The sequence below is a fragment of the Mustela erminea genome, chromosome 1 (genome assembly GCF_009829155.1).
Source record: "Mustela erminea isolate mMusErm1 chromosome 1, mMusErm1.Pri, whole genome shotgun sequence".
Classification (NCBI taxonomy): Eukaryota; Metazoa; Chordata; class Mammalia; order Carnivora; family Mustelidae; genus Mustela; species Mustela erminea.
Genome location: NC_045614.1, coordinates 114,557,294 through 114,579,334, shown reverse-complemented (window position 1 = coordinate 114,579,334; position 22,041 = coordinate 114,557,294). Strand labels below are relative to the sequence as shown.

The 22,041-nt window shown below is 43.2% G+C and overlaps 1 protein-coding gene and 2 non-coding genes across 4 annotated transcripts in view; all 3 read right to left on the bottom strand.

The window, feature by feature from the left end:
• Nucleotides 1-22,041, bottom strand: part of KLHL6 (kelch like family member 6) — a 68,465-nt gene that overhangs the window by 1,961 nt on the left and 44,463 nt on the right. The window contains exons 4-7 of one of the 2 annotated variants that reach the window (XM_032339533.1): nt 20,212-20,449; nt 14,740-14,942; nt 12,910-13,123; nt 9,851-11,562 (exon numbers count right to left, since the gene is read on the bottom strand). In XM_032339533.1, coding sequence (XP_032195424.1) covers nt 11,261-11,562; nt 12,910-13,123; nt 14,740-14,942; nt 20,212-20,449 — 957 coding nt within the window. In that variant the 3' untranslated portion in view covers nt 9,851-11,260. Of the gene's footprint in view, nt 1-9,850; nt 11,563-12,909; nt 13,124-14,739; nt 14,943-20,211; nt 20,450-22,041 lie in introns of those variants that run through there. The other variant, XM_032339543.1, reaches the window with a different exon arrangement.
• On the bottom strand, nt 14,049-14,152 carry LOC116581857. Its single transcript, XR_004282272.1, has one exon. It is a non-coding gene; the product is annotated as a small nucleolar RNA U13 (small nucleolar RNA).
• On the bottom strand, nt 17,394-17,497 carry LOC116581853. Its single transcript, XR_004282270.1, has one exon. It is a non-coding gene; the product is annotated as a small nucleolar RNA U13 (small nucleolar RNA).

Here is a 22,041-nt window from a genome sequence, read left to right as displayed (position 1 = left end):
TCATGTCATCTGTGAAAAGAGAGAGTTTGACTTCTTTGCCTGTTCGGATGACTTTTATTTCTTTTTGTTTTCTGATTGCTGAGGCTAGGACTCCTAGTACTAGAAGTTGTTGAACAACTGTGGTGACAGTGGACATCCTTGCTGTGTTCCTGACCTTAGGGGAAAAGTTCTCAGTTTTCCCCATTGAGAATGATATTCACTGTGGGTTTTTCATAGATGGCTTTTATGATATTGAGGTATGTTCCCCCTATCCCTACATTGTGGAGAGTTTTAATCAAGAAAGGATGCTGTACTTTGTCAAATGTTTTTTCTGCATCTATTGAGGGGATCATATGATTCTTGCTTTTTCCAAGATAATTGCTGAGTGAAAGAAGCCAGGCAAAAAATAGTACAAGTTGTATGGTTCTTATATAAAGAAACTAGACAATGCAAAAGTTCTAGAAAATGTGCACTGATCTATACTGACAGAAAGCAGATCATTGTTTACCTGTATAGGGGTGATGGAGAGATGGGGATGGATGGGAGGGAGGGATTCCCAAGGAGCAGGAGAACCTTTGATGGTGAATGGTTTTATCATTTTGTTTGTAATGATGGTTTCATAAATGTATACATATGTCAAAACATCAAATGGTAAACTTTTTTTAAAGTTTTTTTTTTAAGTAATCACTATACCCAATGTGGGGTTCGAACCCACAACCCCAAGATCAAGAGTTACATGTTCCACCTACTGAGCCAGCCAGGTGCCCCCAAATAGTATACTTTAAAGATGTACAGTTTAGGGGCTCCTGGGTGGCTCAATCAATTGAGCATCTTACTCTTGATTTCAGCTCAGGTCATGATTCTAGGTTCCTGGGCTCAGCGGGGAGTCTGCCTTTCCCTGGCCCTCTGCTTCGCCAACACCCCCACCCCACCCTGTGCTTACATGCTCTCCTCTGTCAAAAAAATACTTAAAAAAAAATACAGTTTATTGTATGCCAGTTATATCTCAATTAGGCTTTTCTAAGAAATGATTTCAAGATGATAATGCTATGACTTGGCACTGAAACAAAAAGTTACCATGTACAGGAAAGCAAGGCAATAGAGCATTGGGGTATAAGTTTTGTATTAGTGAAATAAATATTCATTAGAAGGGGATTGACCACAATCCTATATTTTCTTGCAAAGCACCAAGCAACTGCTGTAAGACACCTTAGTAAATGATGTTCTATTTATGCTTTATTACTGAGAATAGGTGCTAACGATTGCCTATGTCATGCTAAGGAATTCAAATGAAAGGGGGGAGGTAAAGGGCTAGTTCTCTGAAGAGAGAGAAAACAAATTTCAAAGCAAAGGAATGCGGGTGTGACCAAGCAGTGTGAAATTCAGTCATTAAGGCATTGTACCACCTTTCCTTTGTTAGGGTCACCTAAAATAAAGAGGCATCTTAATCAGTAGTGTGTTAGACTCAATGACTTCAGGATAGAACAGACCACAGTGCACCTGGGTGGCTTGGTCGGTTAAGCCTCTGACTCTCGGTTTTGGCTCAGGTCTCGATCTCGGGGTCCTTGGGATGAGCCCCGAGTTGGGCTCTGCTTAGCAGAGTGTTAACATGTCTCCGTTTCCCTCTACTCCTCCCCCTGCTCGCATGCTCTCTCCCTCTCTCTTTCTAATAAATAAATCTTTAAAAAAGAAGAAAAGAAAAGAACAGGTCATAGCCACTTAGGAGCTCACTCTGAGGAGGGAGCCTGGCACGGAACTAGGAGGACAGGACAGAAACGTAGGTTCCCGCCAGACTTTTCCTTTTAACACAATAAACCCCGAGAGTTCTTGGCTCCGCCCCCGTCGTCGCTTAGTAACTAAGGAACTCACGATCATCTTCTGCCCCCACGTGGACGCCTTTAAAAGTGCAGTCCTGCCTCCTTCAGGAGAGTCCCTCAGGGCCAGAAGTCAACAGAGTCCTCTCCAGCCCTTTTGTTGTTTTGTTCGAGGTCTCTGGCCTTGCGTAGATCACTTAGTGAGTTAGCAATATGTATTTCTAGATTTCTCAGGGTGCTCTGGAACTGCGACACGCATGATCTAAATCCTCATATCAAACGATCATGGAGTCACGTGGGTTCTGTGTCATCACGGCATCCAGTATAGCCCCTCCTCGCAAGCCCAGCGAGCATAGCTCCCATCTCCAGCTTGGGAGACCCACAGACCTGTGTCCAGCCCTGACCCTAAGAAGTTACTCAACATCTCCAAGCCTCAGTTTTCTCATAAAGCATGATTGTACTTCACAGAGTCGGTGTAAGCATTACAGAGATAGTATCTGGCAGACACTGCAAACTCAAATGTTTTGGGGCCAAGCTAGGTCGGCGGAGTCTGGTCAACTGGAGAGCACCACCCCTTTCTAAAGAGAACATTCCCTATTCTGTTCCAGCCAGTTGTTAAGTAGAAATGTGGCCCCCGTGTTGCCAATTTTCGAAAATATTGCACAGTCCGAACCAAAGATATCGGTGGTTTTCACTGTTCAACTTCTAATGGATGTACATGGTCTGGGAGATCAATAATGGTGGTGGCAATGGCTGCGGCGGCCCGTGCTCAGGACCCCGCCCCCGTATGTTCTTCCTGCCAGGTCACAGCTTCTGCACAAGGTGCTATATAGTCCGGAAGGCCACTAAAACCCAGCCCGTATCATCACCCTCCTCGGGAGTTGCGCCTCATCTCCAGGCTGTTCCCACTGAGGATTCCAAATGCCTCCTGGGAAGACACGATCTCTGAAGTCATCCTGAAATAATGTTTTTAGCACCTAATTTCTAGTTTGCATATGAATTGCCACACATTTTAGAGAGATTTTTTTTTTTAATAGCTTCCTGGTTTGTACTTAACCACCAAGGATTTTTATTTGTTTTTTAATGTGCTAACCACAGGCCACATTATTTCCAAATATCATCTAGGTTTCCAAATATCATCTAGGCTTCCTAGGGGAGTCACTGACTTGAAGTTCCCGTTTTCATCCCCCTTGCTCTGCCCCACCACCATCACCAGTAGTGATCTCATGATCTGAGTGATGCCCATGGATCTGAATACTGCCATTTCTATTGATGCAGGGAATGATAGATCTTAGTTATTTGAGAGGCTTTCCCCAACCACCCCATCCCCCACCCCACCCAGCCCTGGCTCATGCAACTAGGCAGCTGGGAGAGGCAGCCCAGTCTACCTTAATGTGAGCACACAGGGCAGGATCAGAAAAACCAAGGATTTGGAAAAAGAGTTTAATGTTTGTTGCTACCACAAAACCCCTGTGGTCAGCAGATCCTAGTTCCTAACTGCCACCGGGAATGCAGCAGCCTTGAATGTGAAAGCCATAGGTTTGGGTACCTAACATTTGTGAATCTTTAGCATTACTAAACTTGTCTTATGCCCTATCATCTTACTCTGATCACACACAAAGTACTTACAACGGCCTTGAGACTCATTATCATCACTCAGAATTTACTCAGCTACACAGACCTTTTGCTGTTTCTTAAAGACACTGAGCCTCCTCCCTAAGGGCCTCTGCACTGGCTATTCCCTCTACCTGGAATATGCTTCCTCCAGGCATTCACAGGCCCTGCACTTTTTCTTCTCTATAATAGTCTCTATCAGAAAGCATATCTGCTCACCCTGTTTAAAAATGCCCTGATTTTCCAGCATGTATCACTACTCGGCATTATTTATATACTTGTTTGGTCGTTGCTGATCTTTCTTTACTAGAATGGTAGCTCATGAGAGCAGTGACATTTATTTGAGGTTGTGGAGCCCTAGAACCTAGAATCCTTCCTGGCATGTAGTAGGTGCTCAATAAACATTTGCTACATTGTTTCACAAGGACTAACCCCATTACTCCCTCTACCTACATCTATTTATTATTTAGTCAGAACAAAGTCTAATGTATTATTTCCTTCAGGTTTGTAGGGTGACCTTTTCTGGTATGCACTTTGATAAGGAAAAAAACAGCATTTCTGTCTAGACTGGTTTTGTCACTGTCCCAATCTCTGACTACTTCTGGCTCTGGGTCATGTTTCTGGAAAATTACACAATAAAGGCTCCCATTACTATACTTATGTTATAAAAGAATAGACTCTTACCGACAAAAATTCTGTTTGTCTAAGGTCAGAACTCATGGGTTTCTTCTTGCAGGTAGATGTTTCCCTCCAGTTTCTGTTTTGTTAAACCAAGCGTTTACAAACCTCCACTCCCCTCATCCTACCCACTCTTTGTCTGGGGCTGTGCCCAGAAGCCTTGTATTTTTCAGGTGTGGGTTATGACTTGTGACCCACTGGTAGGTGATGAAATTAACTTAATAAATTTTGAACAGCATTTTAAGAAGTACTAGAATAGAAAATATTGAAAATGCTTCTATTTTGAAATTGTGGGATATAGTCCAAAAAGTTTGAGAGCACCACTCTGGCCTATATAAATTGAAAGAAGTTTTAGCATTATTATTCTCTTTATCTTTAGAATTTTCTAGAAGGAGAGGTTATAGCACTCCTGGTCTCACAGTGGGCTTATGTTGAGTTGTAGAAAACACGCAGTCCCGTTTTAAAATTCCTCCACCAGCAGTACGAGTGGTAGGCACACTTACCTGCTTTATTGTCTCTGTTCCATAAGGCAAATATACCTGGGGTGCCCAAAATGGCAAAAGATCTTTGCGTGAACACTCCTTTCAAGTTCTTGCACTAACAGATGTGATCAAACCCATAACGGCTACCTAAGAATACATCCCTGGGATGAACCAGCCTTCCTTTTGTGTTTCTGTCTGGAAAAGCTCAAGAGTATCAAAAGAACTTACCATGTGCTGTAGCCAACACCTGAGGATAGGCCCTAGACCTTCCTTTCTTAGAGCATTTACTAAAAATGTCTTACAACAGTAAATCCATCTTCTGTGCCTTTGAGATAGGTATATACCTCCTATAGCCCAAGAGTGTCTTTCTCAAAAACCCGATAAGCCATTCCTTTGAATGTAACTACCAGGAAGTAGAGGGCCTCTGCCTGCCAGTCTCTGTGGGAGGAGGGAACCCTAACTTCAACACTGCCAGCTGGCAGACACAGGAGGGCTAAGCACACTTACTAACCAATGCTTTCTGCCTCTGCCTCAGTCCTACCTGTTCCCTCTCTCCTCCTCTCAGTTTTCCCTTTAGTACCTGTTCAGCTCTGCACAAAGCAGAATGGGGCTCCGTCCTTTCCTCTGTCAGTAATTGCTGGATAAAATCTGTTCTCTCTGATTTAGCTGTGTGCAGCTTTGTTTATTGTTGACAGCATGTACACACACGCACGCGCAGGCACACATCCGTATATCCCCACCTCCCACCTAAGGATAACGCTGTTTCTCAAAGACAGCTGAACCCTGTCATCCTCATCACACAGAGCATTGCTTCTTTTTGTACTTACTTTCCTACAGCATCTCTAAGTCATTAGTAAAGTCTTATTCAGCTGTTCCAGCCTGGTCTGTGATGTCCTTTGGGAAATTAAGAGCCATGTATAGGACTCTTTCCTTACAGGGATAAGAGCTGAGGCTATGAGATCCAACTCTCTGTCCCCACTGGGAGTTTCTCCCTCTACTGCAAACTTGGAGGAACTGGGTTACTTTTACTAAAGGAAAAGGAAATTTTCCTTACACACATACCTATTTAAAGAATTTGTAGCCAGGGGTACCTGGGTGGCTCAGTGAGTTAAAGCCTCTGCCTTCGGCTCGGGTCATGATCCCAGAGTCCTGGGATCGAGCCCCGCATCAGGCTCTCTGCTCAGCAGGGAACCTGCTTCCCCCCCTCTCTCTGCCTGCCTCTCTGCCTACTCTCTCTCTGTCAAATAAATAAAATCTTTAAAAAAAGAAGAAGAAGAAGAAGAAGAAGAATTTGTAGCCAGAGTCAGTCTCCTATCTCCTTTTGATTTTTCTCGAAACTTCAGAAATTAGGGGACCTGAGAGATACTATGGTGCTAGGATAGCTAGAGGTCAACACAGGGAGGGTAATGAGGTTTCTACGTTTGGACACCCCAGGGGAGGCAACAGGTTAGGGACTCAGACAGATGACCAGAGATGAGGGCAGGCATGGGTGTCCGGGCCTGCCATGCAGGAACCAATAACAAAGGAGATATCTGAGCATGCACGAGGAAAAAATCCCTAGGAATTAGAAACAAGCATGGAAGTGAAACCAAAGTGATTAGTAACTAGGCAGGATGATAGAGGGCAGCTTGGGAGTTGGGGAGACCTGACCCAAATTAGTTCCCAGCACCAAGAGTCTGAATTGTGGTAGCATATAAGAACAGAAAATGAGGGGCACCTGGGTGGCTCCGGTGGTTAAGCGTCTAACTCTTGGTTTCAGCTGTGGTCATGATCTGAGGGTTGTGAGACTGTGCCCCACAATGTAGGTCTCTGCATTCAGTAGGGAGTCTGCTTGAGGTTCTCTCGCTCTCCCTTTACCTCTCCTTCTGCTCTCCCCCTCAAATAAATAAATAAAAACTTAAAAAAAAAAAGAGAGAGAAAGAAAAGAAAAACAGAAAATGAGGCGTGAGCCCACAGGAGGTAGAGGAGAACTGATATCCTATATAAAGGCCATATCCCCAGTGAAAAGGGGACTGGTCCAGAGGATGCCACATACTAGCAGAGACCACCGAGAGCGGCGAGAGGGACCAAGGAAAGCCGGGCAGATGCCAGGCCCTGGCCGAGCAGCCCAGGCCTCAGATTACCACTTAGACCCAGCAGGGAAACTGGAGAGCTCAGCAGTGAATTTAAGGTCAAAACCCCATCTTGGCTCACAACGGTGTGCTAGCTGTTGAGCTGTTGTCCAGGATTAACGCCAGAGTACTTCCCACCAATGAGATGAGGCTATCCTTTGAGCTTTTCCATCCAGAGTCCCCAAAGTAGAGGAGCCAGAACCTCCATTTCCAGGGAGGACAGGAGGAATGGTTAAAGTTATTCATGTGACTCCACATTTCTTTAAAACCTCAGGTTTTCCCTTTCAGTGGCACAGAATCTTTGTAATGTTATCCAAAGCAAACTAAACTGATGACAAGTTTTCCAGTGGCCGAAAACTACAGCTCTCCGTCTCAACTGCCAAGTTCCAAGTGCCCTGATTTGAGAAACACAGGTTGGTTAAAGCTTCAGAAAAAACACAGTGATGTTGGTAAGGTGGGGTTAATTTTCTTTTTTTATTTTTACTTTTTAAAAGATTTTATTTATTTATTTGACAGAGACTGAGAGAGAGAGAGAAAAAAAAAACACAAGCAGGGGGAGCAGTGGAGGGAGAGGGAGAAGTAGAATCCCTGCTGAGGAGGGGCCTGATGTGGGGCTCGATCCTAGAATTCTGGGATCACGACCTGAGCTAAAGGCAGATGCTTAACTGACTGAGTCACCCAGGCACAAGATTAAGTGCCAGACCAGAAATCTGAAACCTAGAAGGGGGCCTCCTGTAAGAAGGAGTAAGGCAGGCAGGATGAGAGTCATACAGCTTGCAAGTGGGTTGGTAAAAGCATGCTCATAGAGGCAATGAGACTTTAGGGAGGGAAAAGCTGTCTACTTTTTGCCACTTTCTAGACCACTTCTGATCAATTCTAGCTTATGACTTTATTGAAACCCTGTTGAACCAGCAGAAATGTTTTAAATTCCCACCTCTTAAATTAATTTCTATTCAGATACTACTTACTCATATTAACTAAAACAAGCAAAAAAATTTCACCTAGTAATTGTGTACAACATTCTTATCTATTCCACACATTATTGAATAAATACAAAATTTATTTGTATATTTATGTATAAACAATATCCTTAGTTTGATAGTTTAAAAAAATACAAATTCATGTAGCCAAAATGCTGAAAGGATTTGGTCAAGTTAGCATTGACATTTTTACCTATAAATATGAAATTGGTCAAAATTGGTTTTGCAAGAGCCGCATCTGAGATATTTGTGGATTTCCATGAAGTTTGACTCTTCAGATTCTGAGATCTAATACAACACTCAAATCAGATACTAAGGGAAAAAATGATTTTGCAACCCCATGGACCTTATATAAGAAATTCCAGTGATATCTACTCACTTTGAAAATTCTGAGTACTTTTCTTATTCAAATCAAGTAGGATTCATAAACGACAACAGTACCTCAAGTGCTTTTATAAATAGCAAAGCTATAGTTTCACAGCTATAAGCAAACTATATTTCTATTTCCCTGAGAGCACAGTTTGAGTTCAAGGGCAATGTGTGAGCATGTGTGTTTCCTGAAGCCACTGATGGCAGAATGTGGTGAAGGCTAAGAAGAGGACATTTATCTGTGGATGTTCAGGTGAGCTTAGCTCCCTGTCCATTTCAGATCAGCTTTGGCAACCAGGGTCCTTTAACCTCTCTGACAGTTTCCATCCCATCACAGCCTCTGGGCCTCATTTTCTTTAGGTCCAGTAAAATAGGAGACCCAGCCAGGCAGCTCAGAGCCCCCGCTCCAACAAGTGGGTCTGGCTGCCAGTCCTGTTCAGACTTGTGCCTCTTTTCTCCTGGAACCCACTTGCCTGAACTAGCTGTTCCTTATCTCTTTTGCCTTTGAGAATGGAGTCATGCTCACAAAATCTACAGACTACGGTATCATTTTCTAGAACTGTATCCTTATACTTGACTTCCTCTTTCTCCTCCTAGCTCATCCTCTTCCTCCTGGCCAGTGAGGTCCCTCACACAACCTGCTTGCAGATCCAGTCTGCTGGGCCAAGAGCAGCCCCTTGCCCTGCCTGAGTCCCTGGAGCCCTTTGCCTCTAGCTCATCTGGCACCCACCTGCCTCTTCCCCCTGCTGGTGGGATGGGTTATGACAGCTACACAAACAAAATTTTTTGATTGATTGTTCATCTGCAAATGGAAATTAGATTTTAAGAGCCTCCATCCGGGCTGGCGCCTAGAAGCTTAAATCCCAATACGATTAGAAAGTTTCACCAAATTACTTGAACTCTTTTCTTTCTCTAAAAGCTGCTGACTGGCAGCTTTAAGTACAGAACTCTGCACCGTTTTAACAGGTGTGACTGTCTGCCAAACCATGCCATTGTTGAGAATCTCTATTTCTTAAGGATCAGGCACCTGAGATTTTACAAGTCGCCTGCATATCTGATGACATAAAAATCACATAGAATCCTTCCCTTGCCTTCATTTAAATATTCTGAACTAGTCCTGATACTTGGGTCAATTTGCTGATTGTTCTTATCAAAGGACTGCCATGACAAGGAACACTCTCTTTCTGAAGGGAGCTCTCTGCATACGCCACTGATGTTGTCATTGGATATCCATCTTGGAAGTTCTTCCCTGAAACGGTCTTGGGAAAATGATTTCTCCTGTAGCTCATAAATGGTTTCTGAAGGCGATCTCAAAGAAAGTCAAATATATAAGCAATGGTCACATCACTGGCCCAAGAACACAGCTTTCTAAGATGCCCCTGGGAGGGCAATAAAGACATGGATGTAACCTCATAACTTCATATACATCTCATTTTTCTCTAACTTGATGAAAAGAAAAAATATAATGTTGACTAGTGACCTGTTTACTGGTTTACTGAGTGTTTCTTGGTCGGGGAGAATTTGTCTTATTCATTGGTGTCCCCAAGTCTTGACAAACAGAATGAACTCCTTGAATATTTGCTAAATGGAACTAGATTAAATTGTTTCAGTTGAAATCTTCATTAAGGTTATTAGTGCTTATGAGTAAGTACATCACTTACTGTAATGTGTTTTATACTTCCACAAATATGTATTTTCCCATCCTGCTTTTCAGAGCAGGGAGCTGAACCTAACCTGACCCCAAGGCATAGAATTTTTCACACACCAACAAGCATTTATATTTATCCCCAGTGACATAAGTGTACATAGAAATCTCATTTGTAATGTTCCAAGTCTTTTTTTTTCAGCTTTGAACTTTAGCTTTTAACCACAACTTTTCTATGAAAATTCAACTATCAACTCTAATACCTCTAACTTCCCAAACTATTCAGAAGTACAAGCACAGTCTGCCACATCTGACATGAAATAAAACTCTGTAAAAAGATCTGAAATCGTATGATGAAAATAAAACACATTGGGTAATGCAGTTACTATGTTGTTACCATGGTTGTTGCTTTTTAAGTACAGCACATGAAACAGGATCTCTTGATCTGTTTCCCCAATTTGGAGATTAGAATGAATTTCCAGTGAGCTCATCTGAAAGCTCTATCTCTCAGAGTAGACAGAGTCCATTCTTTGTGACCAAATTGTACCAGACTGATCCAAAACCCAAACAGAAGGGCTTCAAAGGATCCTGAAAACTAAGGTTCCAGGAAGGTGGGGACTCGGGGACATGGACTCAAATCTCAGTCTAAAAGGCAGAAAGTATATGGTTCAAGAAGAGTCAGTCATTCCTGCAGTGGCCAGCAGGGAGGGAATTTTTATATTAAAAAAAAAAATAGTAATCTGAGTCTCTGGAAAACCCTTTCTATACTGCAATATAGGTGTTGGGCATGAAGAGGCGAGCGCACTGGCCTGTGCTGAAGGTACAATTCTGTCTGGCAAGGACAGTTCTGGTCTGAATGTACCTCTGTGATCCTAAGAAATAGAGGTTTTGATGGGGGAGTTTTTATCTCTTTCTAAGCATATAGGTCTTCCCAGAGCCATTTCCCAGTCCTATTAGATAGAACAATATACAAGACACTCTTGACAAGGAGCCGAAGGCTCTCATAGAAGAAAAAAAGAAAAGGGGGGGAAAAAAGAAACAACTTTATTTCCTTGCCTTTCTGAGTGAATCCTTTTAGAAAACTTGTCAGAACAAAAAATGAACCAGTTTTTGGTTGTTTTGTTTCCTACTCAGAGATAGACAACATGACAGAACGCCACTGACCTTGCAATGGAAAGAGCTGGGTTTAGATTCCTGGCTTAGCTACTTATAATAAGTGTCCCCAGGGGCAAAGAACTTAGCCTCTCAGAAACTCAGTTTCCTCAGCTGTAAAACTGAAGTGATCATACCCAGTCACCAGGTCATTATGATGGTTAAATGAACTGATACACACAAGTGCCTGGCACAGAACCTGGCATGGGACAGGTATGTCCTGAATGTTAAGTAGTCTTCTTCTTTCCTCCTGAGGTAGGTCACACAAACATTCCTGGCTGGTCTTGAGTGTCCTAAAGCTGTGACTTCCAAGGAGCCCCCATGGGGAGCCCAGGTGTAGGGCCCATAGCTCAAGGCCAGCTTGCTGTCTTTAGTGGCATGAACCCGGGCAACAGGTGCAGAGGGTGATCTCCCGGCACCTGGTGCCCTTGCGCAGTCACACTGACACAGCTCCTGGCACGATCCTCCGGATGTGGGTGTAAGACTTCCTGATGGTGACGCTGCCATGGTGCGACACCCCCCGGGGCAGGACACACTCTTCTGTCAGTTTCTGGGCCTCAGGGTCCCAACACAGCACGGTGGCAATGACCTCGTTCTTCTCGTCCCTTCCTCCGGTGATGTAGAGCCGGTTGTTGCAGGGCGCGATGCCGCAGCTGGCCCTCTCATGGCTGAGCTGGGTCACCAGGCACCAGCTGTCCTCCAGGGGGCTGTAGGCGTACAATGCTCTCATGGCCCCTCCTGAAGAGGAAGGGAAACATGGTGGGCATCTCACTGTTCTGGTTTTCTTCCCCTTTACCCACAAAAATCCCACTTCTGCTCGGTAAAATCTACCATCTTGCCAATAGAAAGGGTAGATTCATGGCTCTCCAGAAAGGTTGAATGGGTAGAAGGGGCAGTAAGTCTCATGCTGGCAACCCTTCAAAGAGCCCTTTAAACTCTGCGGTCAGGTGCTAATCAGGTGTTAAACGACAATTGGTTTCACACGGTGCCAAAATGTACCCTAAGACCCTAAGACTTCTGTACCCTAGAAGAAATACCATCTTGTTCATTGGGTGCACTCAGCTCGTCATCCCAGCTCTGCCACGTTTTTATTGTAACAATAATCGCTGAGACCAAGGTGATTTTAAGACACCAGAAGGACCATGGGCATAAAGCACCTGCAGAAGGCCTAGTGCATAGAAGCTATCAACACATGACTGTGACTAGAGGAGGTGGCATCTCTCTGTAGACTGAGCATGACCTGGCACACCAGTCCGAGTCACCATCTTAAGATGAGCTTTGAAGTCATGAGACTGACCATACAGATACAGGAAACCTGAAGCAAAGGCGAGAAGAGCTTTTTCCTTAATCTCTTCCTGTATTGTGCCTCCAGGAAACCTTCTCTGATTAGCTCTTATTTGCTGAAGTTACATATTTTTGGCATCTCGTTACATCAGTTACTCTCAGTCGTGGCTGCACAGGAAAAATCACTTGCACATTCAAAACACCTTGCTCTGCTGGCCAGCGTCCTCCCTCTCATTCTGATATCATTGGTCTGGGGTAAGCTCCATCAATGCATATTTCCGTAAAAAGCTCCCCAGGTGATTCTCATGAATAGTCAGGATTGAGATCCATCATCCTTAACAATTACAGGCCTACTGTGGTCTGACGAGCCAGGCTTTCCTCTTGGCTAAATGCAACTTGTCAGAGCTACCAAAGCAAGTAGAAAGGGTAAAATTCCCATAAACACAAAATAAGAAATGATGATAGCTACCATTTATCGGTCACTTATCATATATACTTTGCACATTTCAATATCTGTACATTTGCTAATGTTTACAATACACTTTGTTCCTGTAGCAGCTTCTGGCTCCTCCACTGAATCCCACTGTCAGTCTGCTTTGTATGTCCTCTAAAAGTGAGCTGTTTCTGCATCCAAGACTGGAAGGTAAATTCCACCAAGGCCTGGACCAATCTGGTCTTTTCTTTTTTTTCAACCTCACCCACATCACCCAGGAATCTGAGTTCCCAGGAAGACCTCATCTGATCTCCCTGCGAGGCTGCATGGGTGGGCTCAGATAAATAAGATGCCATTCATTCACTTACCAACAACATAGATGCGGTCCCGGAAACTGACTGCATTGATGCATTTAGCCTCCACTGGCATGGACGACTTTAAACTCCATTTATTAGTTGAGGGGTCATAACACTGAGTCTTGTCTGTGGCCAGTTTCCCATTGGGTCCTCCCCCAATCACATAGAGCTTCTTCTTATGGCTCGTAGCTGCGAAGGAACTGACATGGACAAGAAGGGGCGCAGCCTGCAGAGGCACAGGGCACCAGGAAAAGCTGTCAGTGACACAGCTACAGACTGCTCCCAGATTGCTGCAGTGGCTCACAGGACACAGGCCAGGAGCTAAGGGACACAAGTCTGAGTGTGCATCCTCTGCCTGAGGTCACAAGGCCTTTGGGCTTGACTCCCTCTGAGATGCAGAGAGGTCAAAGCATGCATTTACCACCCTCCCTGAAAGCTCAGGGTGGGCTAGAACAGGCTGAGTTTCTTCCAAACTCCAGCTATCAGGTGAGGAAAGGTGTACATGGGAATAAGTGTTTATACAGATGAAACCAGCCAATGTTGGAGGAAAATGCTTTCTCAAACATGCATATTTATATTCATTCATGTGCTCCTTCATTCAAAAAATATTCACTGAGTGCCTCCTATGTGCCAGGCATTGTCCTTATTGCTTCTATCTAGGACGAAAAGCTGGTATAAGGGTTTCAGGTGGTCATAGGTAAGCAGACTCCCACTCTGGGGCAAAATGAAGATTTGGGGATTAAGCCATACTTGTGCTCCCACCCTGTGAACCCCACAGCACTTAAGGGGACTTCCCAGAGCCTGTTAACCACGGACATGGCCCCCATTAGTCATGGTGCAACTCTGTAACAGGACTTAAACAGCTGAGCAGATCTGGGGCACACCCCCATAAATTAAGGGCTATAGAGCAGTTTTCAGGTTGACAGATCTTGGCTGGATGCCATGATGACCTGGTTACCTTTGCTTGTGCCCCTAATGACCAGATTTTACACTCCCCCAATGTGGAACATATTCTGACATATGATCTAATAAGGAGAAAGAAAATTTGAAATTGGGCATAACCTGAAAATACAGGAAGTGAGAGAGTATTATTATTATTATTGTAAAGACACTTAACTTGAGATCTACTCTCTTGACAAGTTTTTTTTCCACGTGAGATGGGTAAAGTGCCAAGGTCATAAAAATGTTTGAGGGAGGCACATGTCACACAACAGTGTGAACATGCAATCATCACACTTATGAACTACAAAAGGATCGCTCTTAACACATTTTTAAGCATAAACTGCAGTACCATTATCTGTAGCAGACCACCAGAGCTCATTCACCTTGTGTAACTGAAACTCTATGCCCATTAACTAGCAATGATATACACCTGCGATTGAATAGCTAAAGTCCTGTAAGCAGCATGTAAATTGTTCACCAATAGGCAAATAAATAAGGGCTAAGCTCTAAACACTACCAAATCACTCTGACTCAGTAAACAGTGTATTAAAAGGTTCCCTGTATGCCCACTGTGGAGACAACAAGGGCAGATGGCATCTGGGGAGACAGCGACTCTGAGCTAAGACATGCCAACTGAGTTTAGGACCAAGTCTCCCCTCTACATCTGGGGTTCTTGTCCACACAGAGCTTCCCCACCTGGAAGGAAGTTGTTTCTGTGACCTGATCAGCAATGCTGAAGCAAAAGCTCCTTTTAGGAGAGAAGCTCAGAGCCACCAACAATGTTCTCAGTGGGAGCAGAGAGATCAGAAAGCCATATGCCTACATGAGCATATACTTTTTTTTTTTTTAAAGCTTTGAAGTAGTAAGACAAAGTCACTCATAGAAATAAATCTCCTATACCTCTGACCAGCAGTTATGGAAGGGGTCGTAAGTCTCCACATTGTTGATCCTCTGCAAGCCATCAAAACCTCCAATCACATAGACCTTGCCACCTAACACCACCATTTTATGCCTCCAGCGGCCTATATTCAAATACTCAATTTGAATCCATTTGTTGATTGAAGAATTATATTTCCAAACATCATGTTGTGTTTCTTTGCCACCTAGAAGAGAAATAGAGCATTTAAGAAACCACTAGATGTGTCAGAAATACAGCTTCCTCCTTAAGAAAATGATCTGGATCAGGAGACAGAGCCAACACAGGGGAATAGAGAAAGCCAGTATGAGGCTGGGGTGAATTGGGTACCAGACTGTGTCATGTGTCATCTCTGTGCTTTGAGTTCAGAGAAGAAGTGGCTGAATGAGTTGGGTCCAGAGAAGTCTTCAGGGAAGTGGCATCAAGTCCACATAGGTGGGTAAGGGCCAGCAGGTGCCTGGACTCCATGTCTGTGCAGTCAAGGGGCAGGAAGTAAGGCAGGTCAGGTGAGGTTGGACTTTTGCCAGCAGGGACTGTAGGGCCTTGACCAGCTGCTAAATTAGAAGGCACCTTAAGCTTTGTTTGCTTACTTATTTAGACAAATACAAACCTGGAAAAATCACCAAGAAATCTTACAAAATTGTCTCAGTTCAAATTTCTGATCTATACCAAAAAAAAAAAAAAGTGGGATTTGTCCTATTGTGAAATAATTTTTATTATAAAAGAATGAGATGCTCACAATAGGTAATTTGAGAATGAGCTGGTAAATATTTTCTTCAAGACCACTCTCCTTAATAAACTGAAAATACATAATTCAGTTAGGGTGAGAGATCAAGACAAAGGGGAACTGACTCTTTTGGTGACTTTAGTATTCTATCAGCTTTGTGTTTCCATTCCTTGTCAGCACAGAGTACCACCAACTCCTCAAAGCAAAGATGTACTTTTCAGACTTATAAATGTGCACTAGTGGGGCAATACGTATCCCTCATGATGTTCTGTGTCCTGGGTAAGTGTTTCTTCAGGGTAGAGCCCAGAAGTGAGACTTCTAAGTCAAGAGCACACACTCTGAATTTTTATAGGTGTTGCCAAAGAGCCTTGCACAGCTGTCCTGGTTGACCTATCCCTCTCCTATCCACGACATATATTAAGAGCGTTTTGTTTGTTTGTTTTATTGTATATGCTGATGAAGAAAATAATGTCATAGTTTGGTTTTTCCTGGCTGCTCAGGAGACCAAGCTTCTTCCTCTTCCATGAATTTTTTTGTTCATATAGTTTAGCCATTTTTCCTTGGGTTGTATACCTTTTAGAAGTCTCTATTCAAAACACTGTGTATGACATTGATCCCATTAAGGTAGTGTCAAAAGTTATAAAAGAGGGGCGCCTGGGTGGCTTCGTTGGTTAAGAGTCCGACTCTTGACTTTTGACTCAGGTCATGGCCTAAGGATCATAGGGTGGAGCTCTGCATTGGGTTCCACACTCAGCGAGGAATCTGCTTGAGATTCTCTCTCTCTGCCCCTCCCCCCTCACACATGCACACACACACTCTCTCTCTCAAATAAATAAAATCTTTTTTAAAAAAGTTATAAAATAACTATATGCTTTCAAAGAAATGTATGTGCACTATATTGAAAAGAAGAAAAATTTATGATTTTTACTGAAAGATGTAAAGGAAGATCTGATTAAGTGGGAAGCATATCATGTGCATAGATGAGAAGACAGGTTATTGCAAAAATGTCAACCATCCCTGAGTTAATTGATGCATTCAGTGCCTTCGGAACTTTTCAAGAACTTGAAGAGATCATTCTCAATTTCATTTGGAAGAGTAAATTTGGAAAAATTTCTAAGAAACTTTGGAAAAAGAATGAATAAGAAGGCTTTTGTAACAAATACCAAAATATACTAAAAAGCTATGATAATGAAACACTGTGGTATTGGCATAAGATGAGACAAACTGACCAATGAAAAACAAGAGTACAGAAGAGATCGAAAGATATAAGGATCATTAAATAAATGGTAGTAGAACAATTGGCTATTTGGAGAAAAATTAAATTAGATCCTTCTTTCACATTATGGTGAAAATAAAATTCAAAAGTAAATGGTTTTATAAAAATAACTGGAGAGTATATAGAAGATGTTGATGATCTTGGGGTGAGGAGGGGCTTTCTAAGCATGACATGAATGAAACATAGAATCACATAGGAAAGAAAGTTACTACATACAATATAAATCAAAGTTAAAAGAAAATCATAGTCTGAGGGAAACTATTCACAATACAAACAGCAAAGGATATATAGTAAGAGCTCCAAAAAATTAACAAAAAGGCAAGCTACAATAGAAAGACAAAGGGTAGGAATAGATAATTTTTTAAAAAAATAAAGTGTTAGCTAAAAATAATAATAAAGTGTTAGCTAATAAATATATGAAAATGTGATGCCATCATTAATGAATTAATTATTGAATTAATGAATTAAATATTCTAGGCTATTAAAAATGTAAGTCAATAATGAAAAATGTTAGTAAGGATGTAGAAAATGGACACTGTTCAACATTGGTTGAACTGTAAATTGTTACAACCTTCCTGGAGCACAATTTAACAACATCTACAAAAATTCTAAATTGATATATCTTTTTTTTTTCACGCCAGATGGGTAATTTGCCATGGTCGTAAAAAGGTTTAAGGGAGGCACATGTCACACAATAGCATGAACACCCAATCATGATGCTTACGAACTACAAAAGGATCCCTAAATTGACATATCTTATGACCATCTCCAGGAATCTCTCCAAACAGCAGCACAAGTTCTTAAATATATGTGTATTAAAATACCTATTGTGGGGCACCTGTGTGGCTCAGTTGGTTGAGTACCTGACTCTTGATTTTGGTTCAGGTCATGATCTCCAAGTCATAGGTTTGAGCCTTGTGTGGGGCTCTGTGCTCAGTGTGGAGTCTGCTTGTCCCTCTCCCTCTTTCTCTGTTCTTCCCCCCCACCTCTAAAATATATAAATAAAATCCTTGAAATAATAAAATAAAATGCCTATTGCAGTGTTTTTTTCCAGTGGGAAAATAAAAACTAAAAAAATTGTTTCATTCATTCAATAGACTTAATCCATAATTAAGATTCATTATATTGATATGTAATTATGCCCAAAATAAATCATTAATTGAAGTACAAGTTTCTGTGATTTAACTGTGTGTAACAAGCATGCCTTCATGCACTGCTTGTATCATTTTTCAATAGACAACAACAAATCTAAGTGAAGAAAAGGACAAACTGTAGAATATAACGTGTGTAGCAAATGTGACATAGACTATGATTGCCAAACCTGTCTTTTCCTCCTGTGCACGCAGCTAAACTACATTTCCTAGACCCCCTCCATGGGGGCTGGTGGTACAGCAGGGAATGTGGCTAGTTCTTGTCCATAGAATGTAAGCAGATTGATGTCTCCCATCCAGGCTGAGGCTGTTATGAGCAGGTGTGCTTTCTCAACTCGTTCAGTATCCCCTCTTCCTGAATTCCATTAACCTTGAAGGCCACGTATGGAAAACAGTAGCATCATCAGATGGAAAAAGGCTAGGTCTCTGAATGACTGAGTGAAGCAGGTCCACTCTCCCCACATACCATTGCAATAATTCATTGAGATTTAGCATTTGTGACATGCAACTAACATTAGCTTACTCTAAACGAAAATAAAATTATTTTTGTAAAAAAGTTAAAACATGGGGGTGCCTGGGTGGCTCAGTGGGTTAAGCCTCTGCCTTCGGCTCAGGTCATGGTCTCAGCGTCCTGGGATCGAGCCCCTCGTCGGGCTCTCTGCTCAGCAGGGAGCCTGCTTCCCTTCCTCTCTCTCTCTGCCTGCTTCTCTGCCTACTTGTGATCTCTGTCTGTCAAATAAATAAATAAATAAAAATCTTTAATTAAAAAAAAAAAGTTAAAACATGTAAGATGGTAATGGCACAGAGAAACTGGCATATTTTACTTTATACTCTCTATATTATTTGAATCTTCAACAGCAATCAAAAAATATTTCTATAGTGGGGCGGCTAGATGGCTCAGATGGTTAAGCCTCTGCCTTTGGCTCAGGTCATGATCCCAGAGTCCTGAGATGGAGTCCTGCATCTGGCTCCCTGCTCAGCAGGGAGCATGCTTCTCCCTCTCCCTCTGCTGCTCCCTTGCTTGTGTGCGCTCTCTCTCTCTCTCTCTTTCTCTGTGTCAAATAAATAAATAAGACCTTTAAAAAATTATTTCTACAAGATAAACAAAAGTTATCACGTAATCTATGACGTTAACATTCCCAGGGAAGAACTGATGTGACTTTGATTTTGGAGTTTGGACTCTGTATTTGGTTCTGGGAAGAAGCTCTTCCCCAAACAAATACAGATTAGAGAAAGCCACCAAGAGAGGACAAGGGATGCTTGTCTCCTCCCCAGGAGCCCCAAGAAGAGCTGGGGAGAGCATGGGACTCAGAGAACCTGGGTTGAGACCCTGCCTGATGTTTACCAGTGTGTGACCTGTCTTCAGATGCATTCCATAACCCTTCAGAGCCTGCATTTTCTCCATTTGTAAACTGGAGATTAAAATCACCTATCTTAGAGAGTTGATGTGAGAGGAAAATGATGAAATACCACCAAAGTGTAAATTCACCTACTGTGCTGTAAAGATGATAGAGACTTTGTCACTTAATAAATATATATTAAGCATTTACTAGTAGCCAGGCGCAGGGCTAGGTACTGGCAGTACAGTACTGACTCTTCTGGAATTCGAGGACTAATTGGAGTCAGGCGCAGTTTAACAGTAAATAAGCAAGTAACTTAGAAGTGAGAAATGACAAAGTATTGTGTGCTACTGGAGCATCTAAAAGTACAACTTGGGGCACCTGGGTGACTCAGTCAGTTAAGTGTCGCCATTGGCTCAGATCATGATCCCAGGGTCCTGGGATTGAGCCCTGCACTGGGCTCCCTGCTCTGTTGGAAGCCTGTTTCTCCCTCTCCCATTCCCCCTGCTTGAGTTTCTTCTCTCACTGCATGTCTCTCTATCAAATAAACACATTTTTTAAAAATCCTTAGAAGTATAACAATAAATTTGAGGTGAGGTTCAGGTTTGGGGAGAACAGCAGACATTTTTATTCATTACCCAGTGCCCAGCTCAGTGTCATACACCTCTAGCAAATACCAAATAAGCTCTAGTATCACTTTCCTTCTTCCTTTCTATGAAGGACCGGACCTGTCTGCTGCTTCCCCAGATCCTAGTACAACTGCTCACAGGTTAGTCTCCATTAAGTAAGAATGTGCTTTCCAGGATAAGATCACCTAAGCTCCTGGTTTCCATGTGGTGACCCTGTCAGAGCTAGATCATCACCATTCATAGTAATCCTTCTAAGTCTGTTGCCTGGCTCTCACTCAGAAAATACATAGTGTCCCTGGGGACTTGCTTTGGCATCACTTGGCTCCTGCTTACCTGAGATGTAGACCTCATTTTTTAATGTCACGCATGCAAACTCCACCCACTTCTTATTCTCACTGTCCAGCTCATGCTCTGTCATGGGGAGCTTGGCCACCTCCAGGCGGCTGCGCCGCAAGGGATCCAGGCAGGTAACCTCCGCCACAAACCGTTCATCTTTTGTGCAGCCACCAATGATCATGAATACCTCAGACTGAAACTCATGCATCCTGGGCTTGGTGCGCTCCGAAATGATCTGGAAAACCAATGGGAGTACGTAAAGGCAGGATGACACAGAGGTTCGGAGCCCAGGCTATGGAACCAGACCGAGCAGAGCCCAGTTCCCAACTCTGCCACCATGTAACCTCACCTTGAGCCTCAGCTCCATCATCTGTGTAATGGGGACTTGAGCCATAATTACCTCATAGATCTGTGGTGAGGATGAAATGGTATCACATATGCAGTGTGCCTGGCCTGGAAGGGGCCCAGGATATATTAAATACTCAACAAAGTTTACCTATTGTTGCTTTTGCTGCTATCTTAAGAAGTCCAGGTCCATTTACCATCAAATGTACTTCAACCTTCCTGCCCAGTCTGAAGGTCTGAACCCTGGAATTTCATTTCTGGCTACCTTCCCCCACTCCCGGTTTCAATTTCTTAAGGATATCCCAGACTTTGCTCACCACCAGACCTCTTCTGAAAGAGAAGTCCTGATGGTAGGCACACAAGAGCACTTGGAGACTTAGGGGAAAAGTCTCAAACAGGAGCATGGTGTGGCCAGGGATGTTGGAGGACTGGGTCCCAACATCAAAGATATGACCCTTCAGAGCCCTGAACAAGCAAAAAAAAAAAAAAAAAAAAAAAACCCCACACCACAGATATTTGAACCCAGCTGAAAGAACAGAGGTTTGAAAGTCAAATACACCAGAGTTTAGTCCTGGTTTCACCACCTGTGGCTATGTGACCTTGGAGAAGCAACACAATCTCCACAAGTGCCTGAGATCACTTCTGTGTCACCAAGTCATTGTGAGCATTCATGAGGTTGTGATGTAGAGGGATGAGCGGAGCACCTGGCATAGGCACAGCCCTTAACAGTCATGGCAGAAGAAGCAGCTAGAGATGTCATATCGGCATTACTGGGGAAAAGGGAGAGCTGCCCTCTTCCTGGTTCCATCCATCCCCGGGCTCAGTGGGGCAGGTTCTGCAAGTGGGCTAATAGGAGACGGAAAGGTAGCACCCATTTCTCAATGACCAAAGCAGCCTGCAAGGTCAGGCTGACCTCACACAGGCTATGACACTTCAATTTTGACCACAGGTTACAGTAGCAAAAACTAACCCCTCAAGTGGCGAACTTGAGGTTCAATGGTCACAAATAAGCAGACCAAACAAAGAGACTTTGGTTTTCTGTACCAAAGAGTCAGATACAGTAAATTTTTCATACTCAATTCATGGCCATGAAGTGTGTCGCAGGGCTCTCCTTTGGAGGTCAGCAGAAAGAAGTGCGGGAGGGCAATGGGTAGAATCGGAGGGCACTGACAGTGGAGAAGACAGCTGGGATAAGGGTGGGAGGGGTGGTCCTGGGAACTCGGAGTCACTGTGAGAAACCAAGCTGGCAGGACAGGATCTGAGCAATAAGCTGGCACCAAAGACAAATTTTGCCACTTTGCCATTTTCTTTCCCACTATCTGCCCTGCTTCATGTCCCTAAATCTCCCCTCCCCACAGCTGAGATGCAACTCCAGCACCAATCTGGTCCTTTCAAAAGAATTAGGGACTGCAGAGCAATGCTCAGATGATAGCACTAGCTTCCCAGAATTGGTCCCTGTATGACCTTTATTCCAGTTCTGAA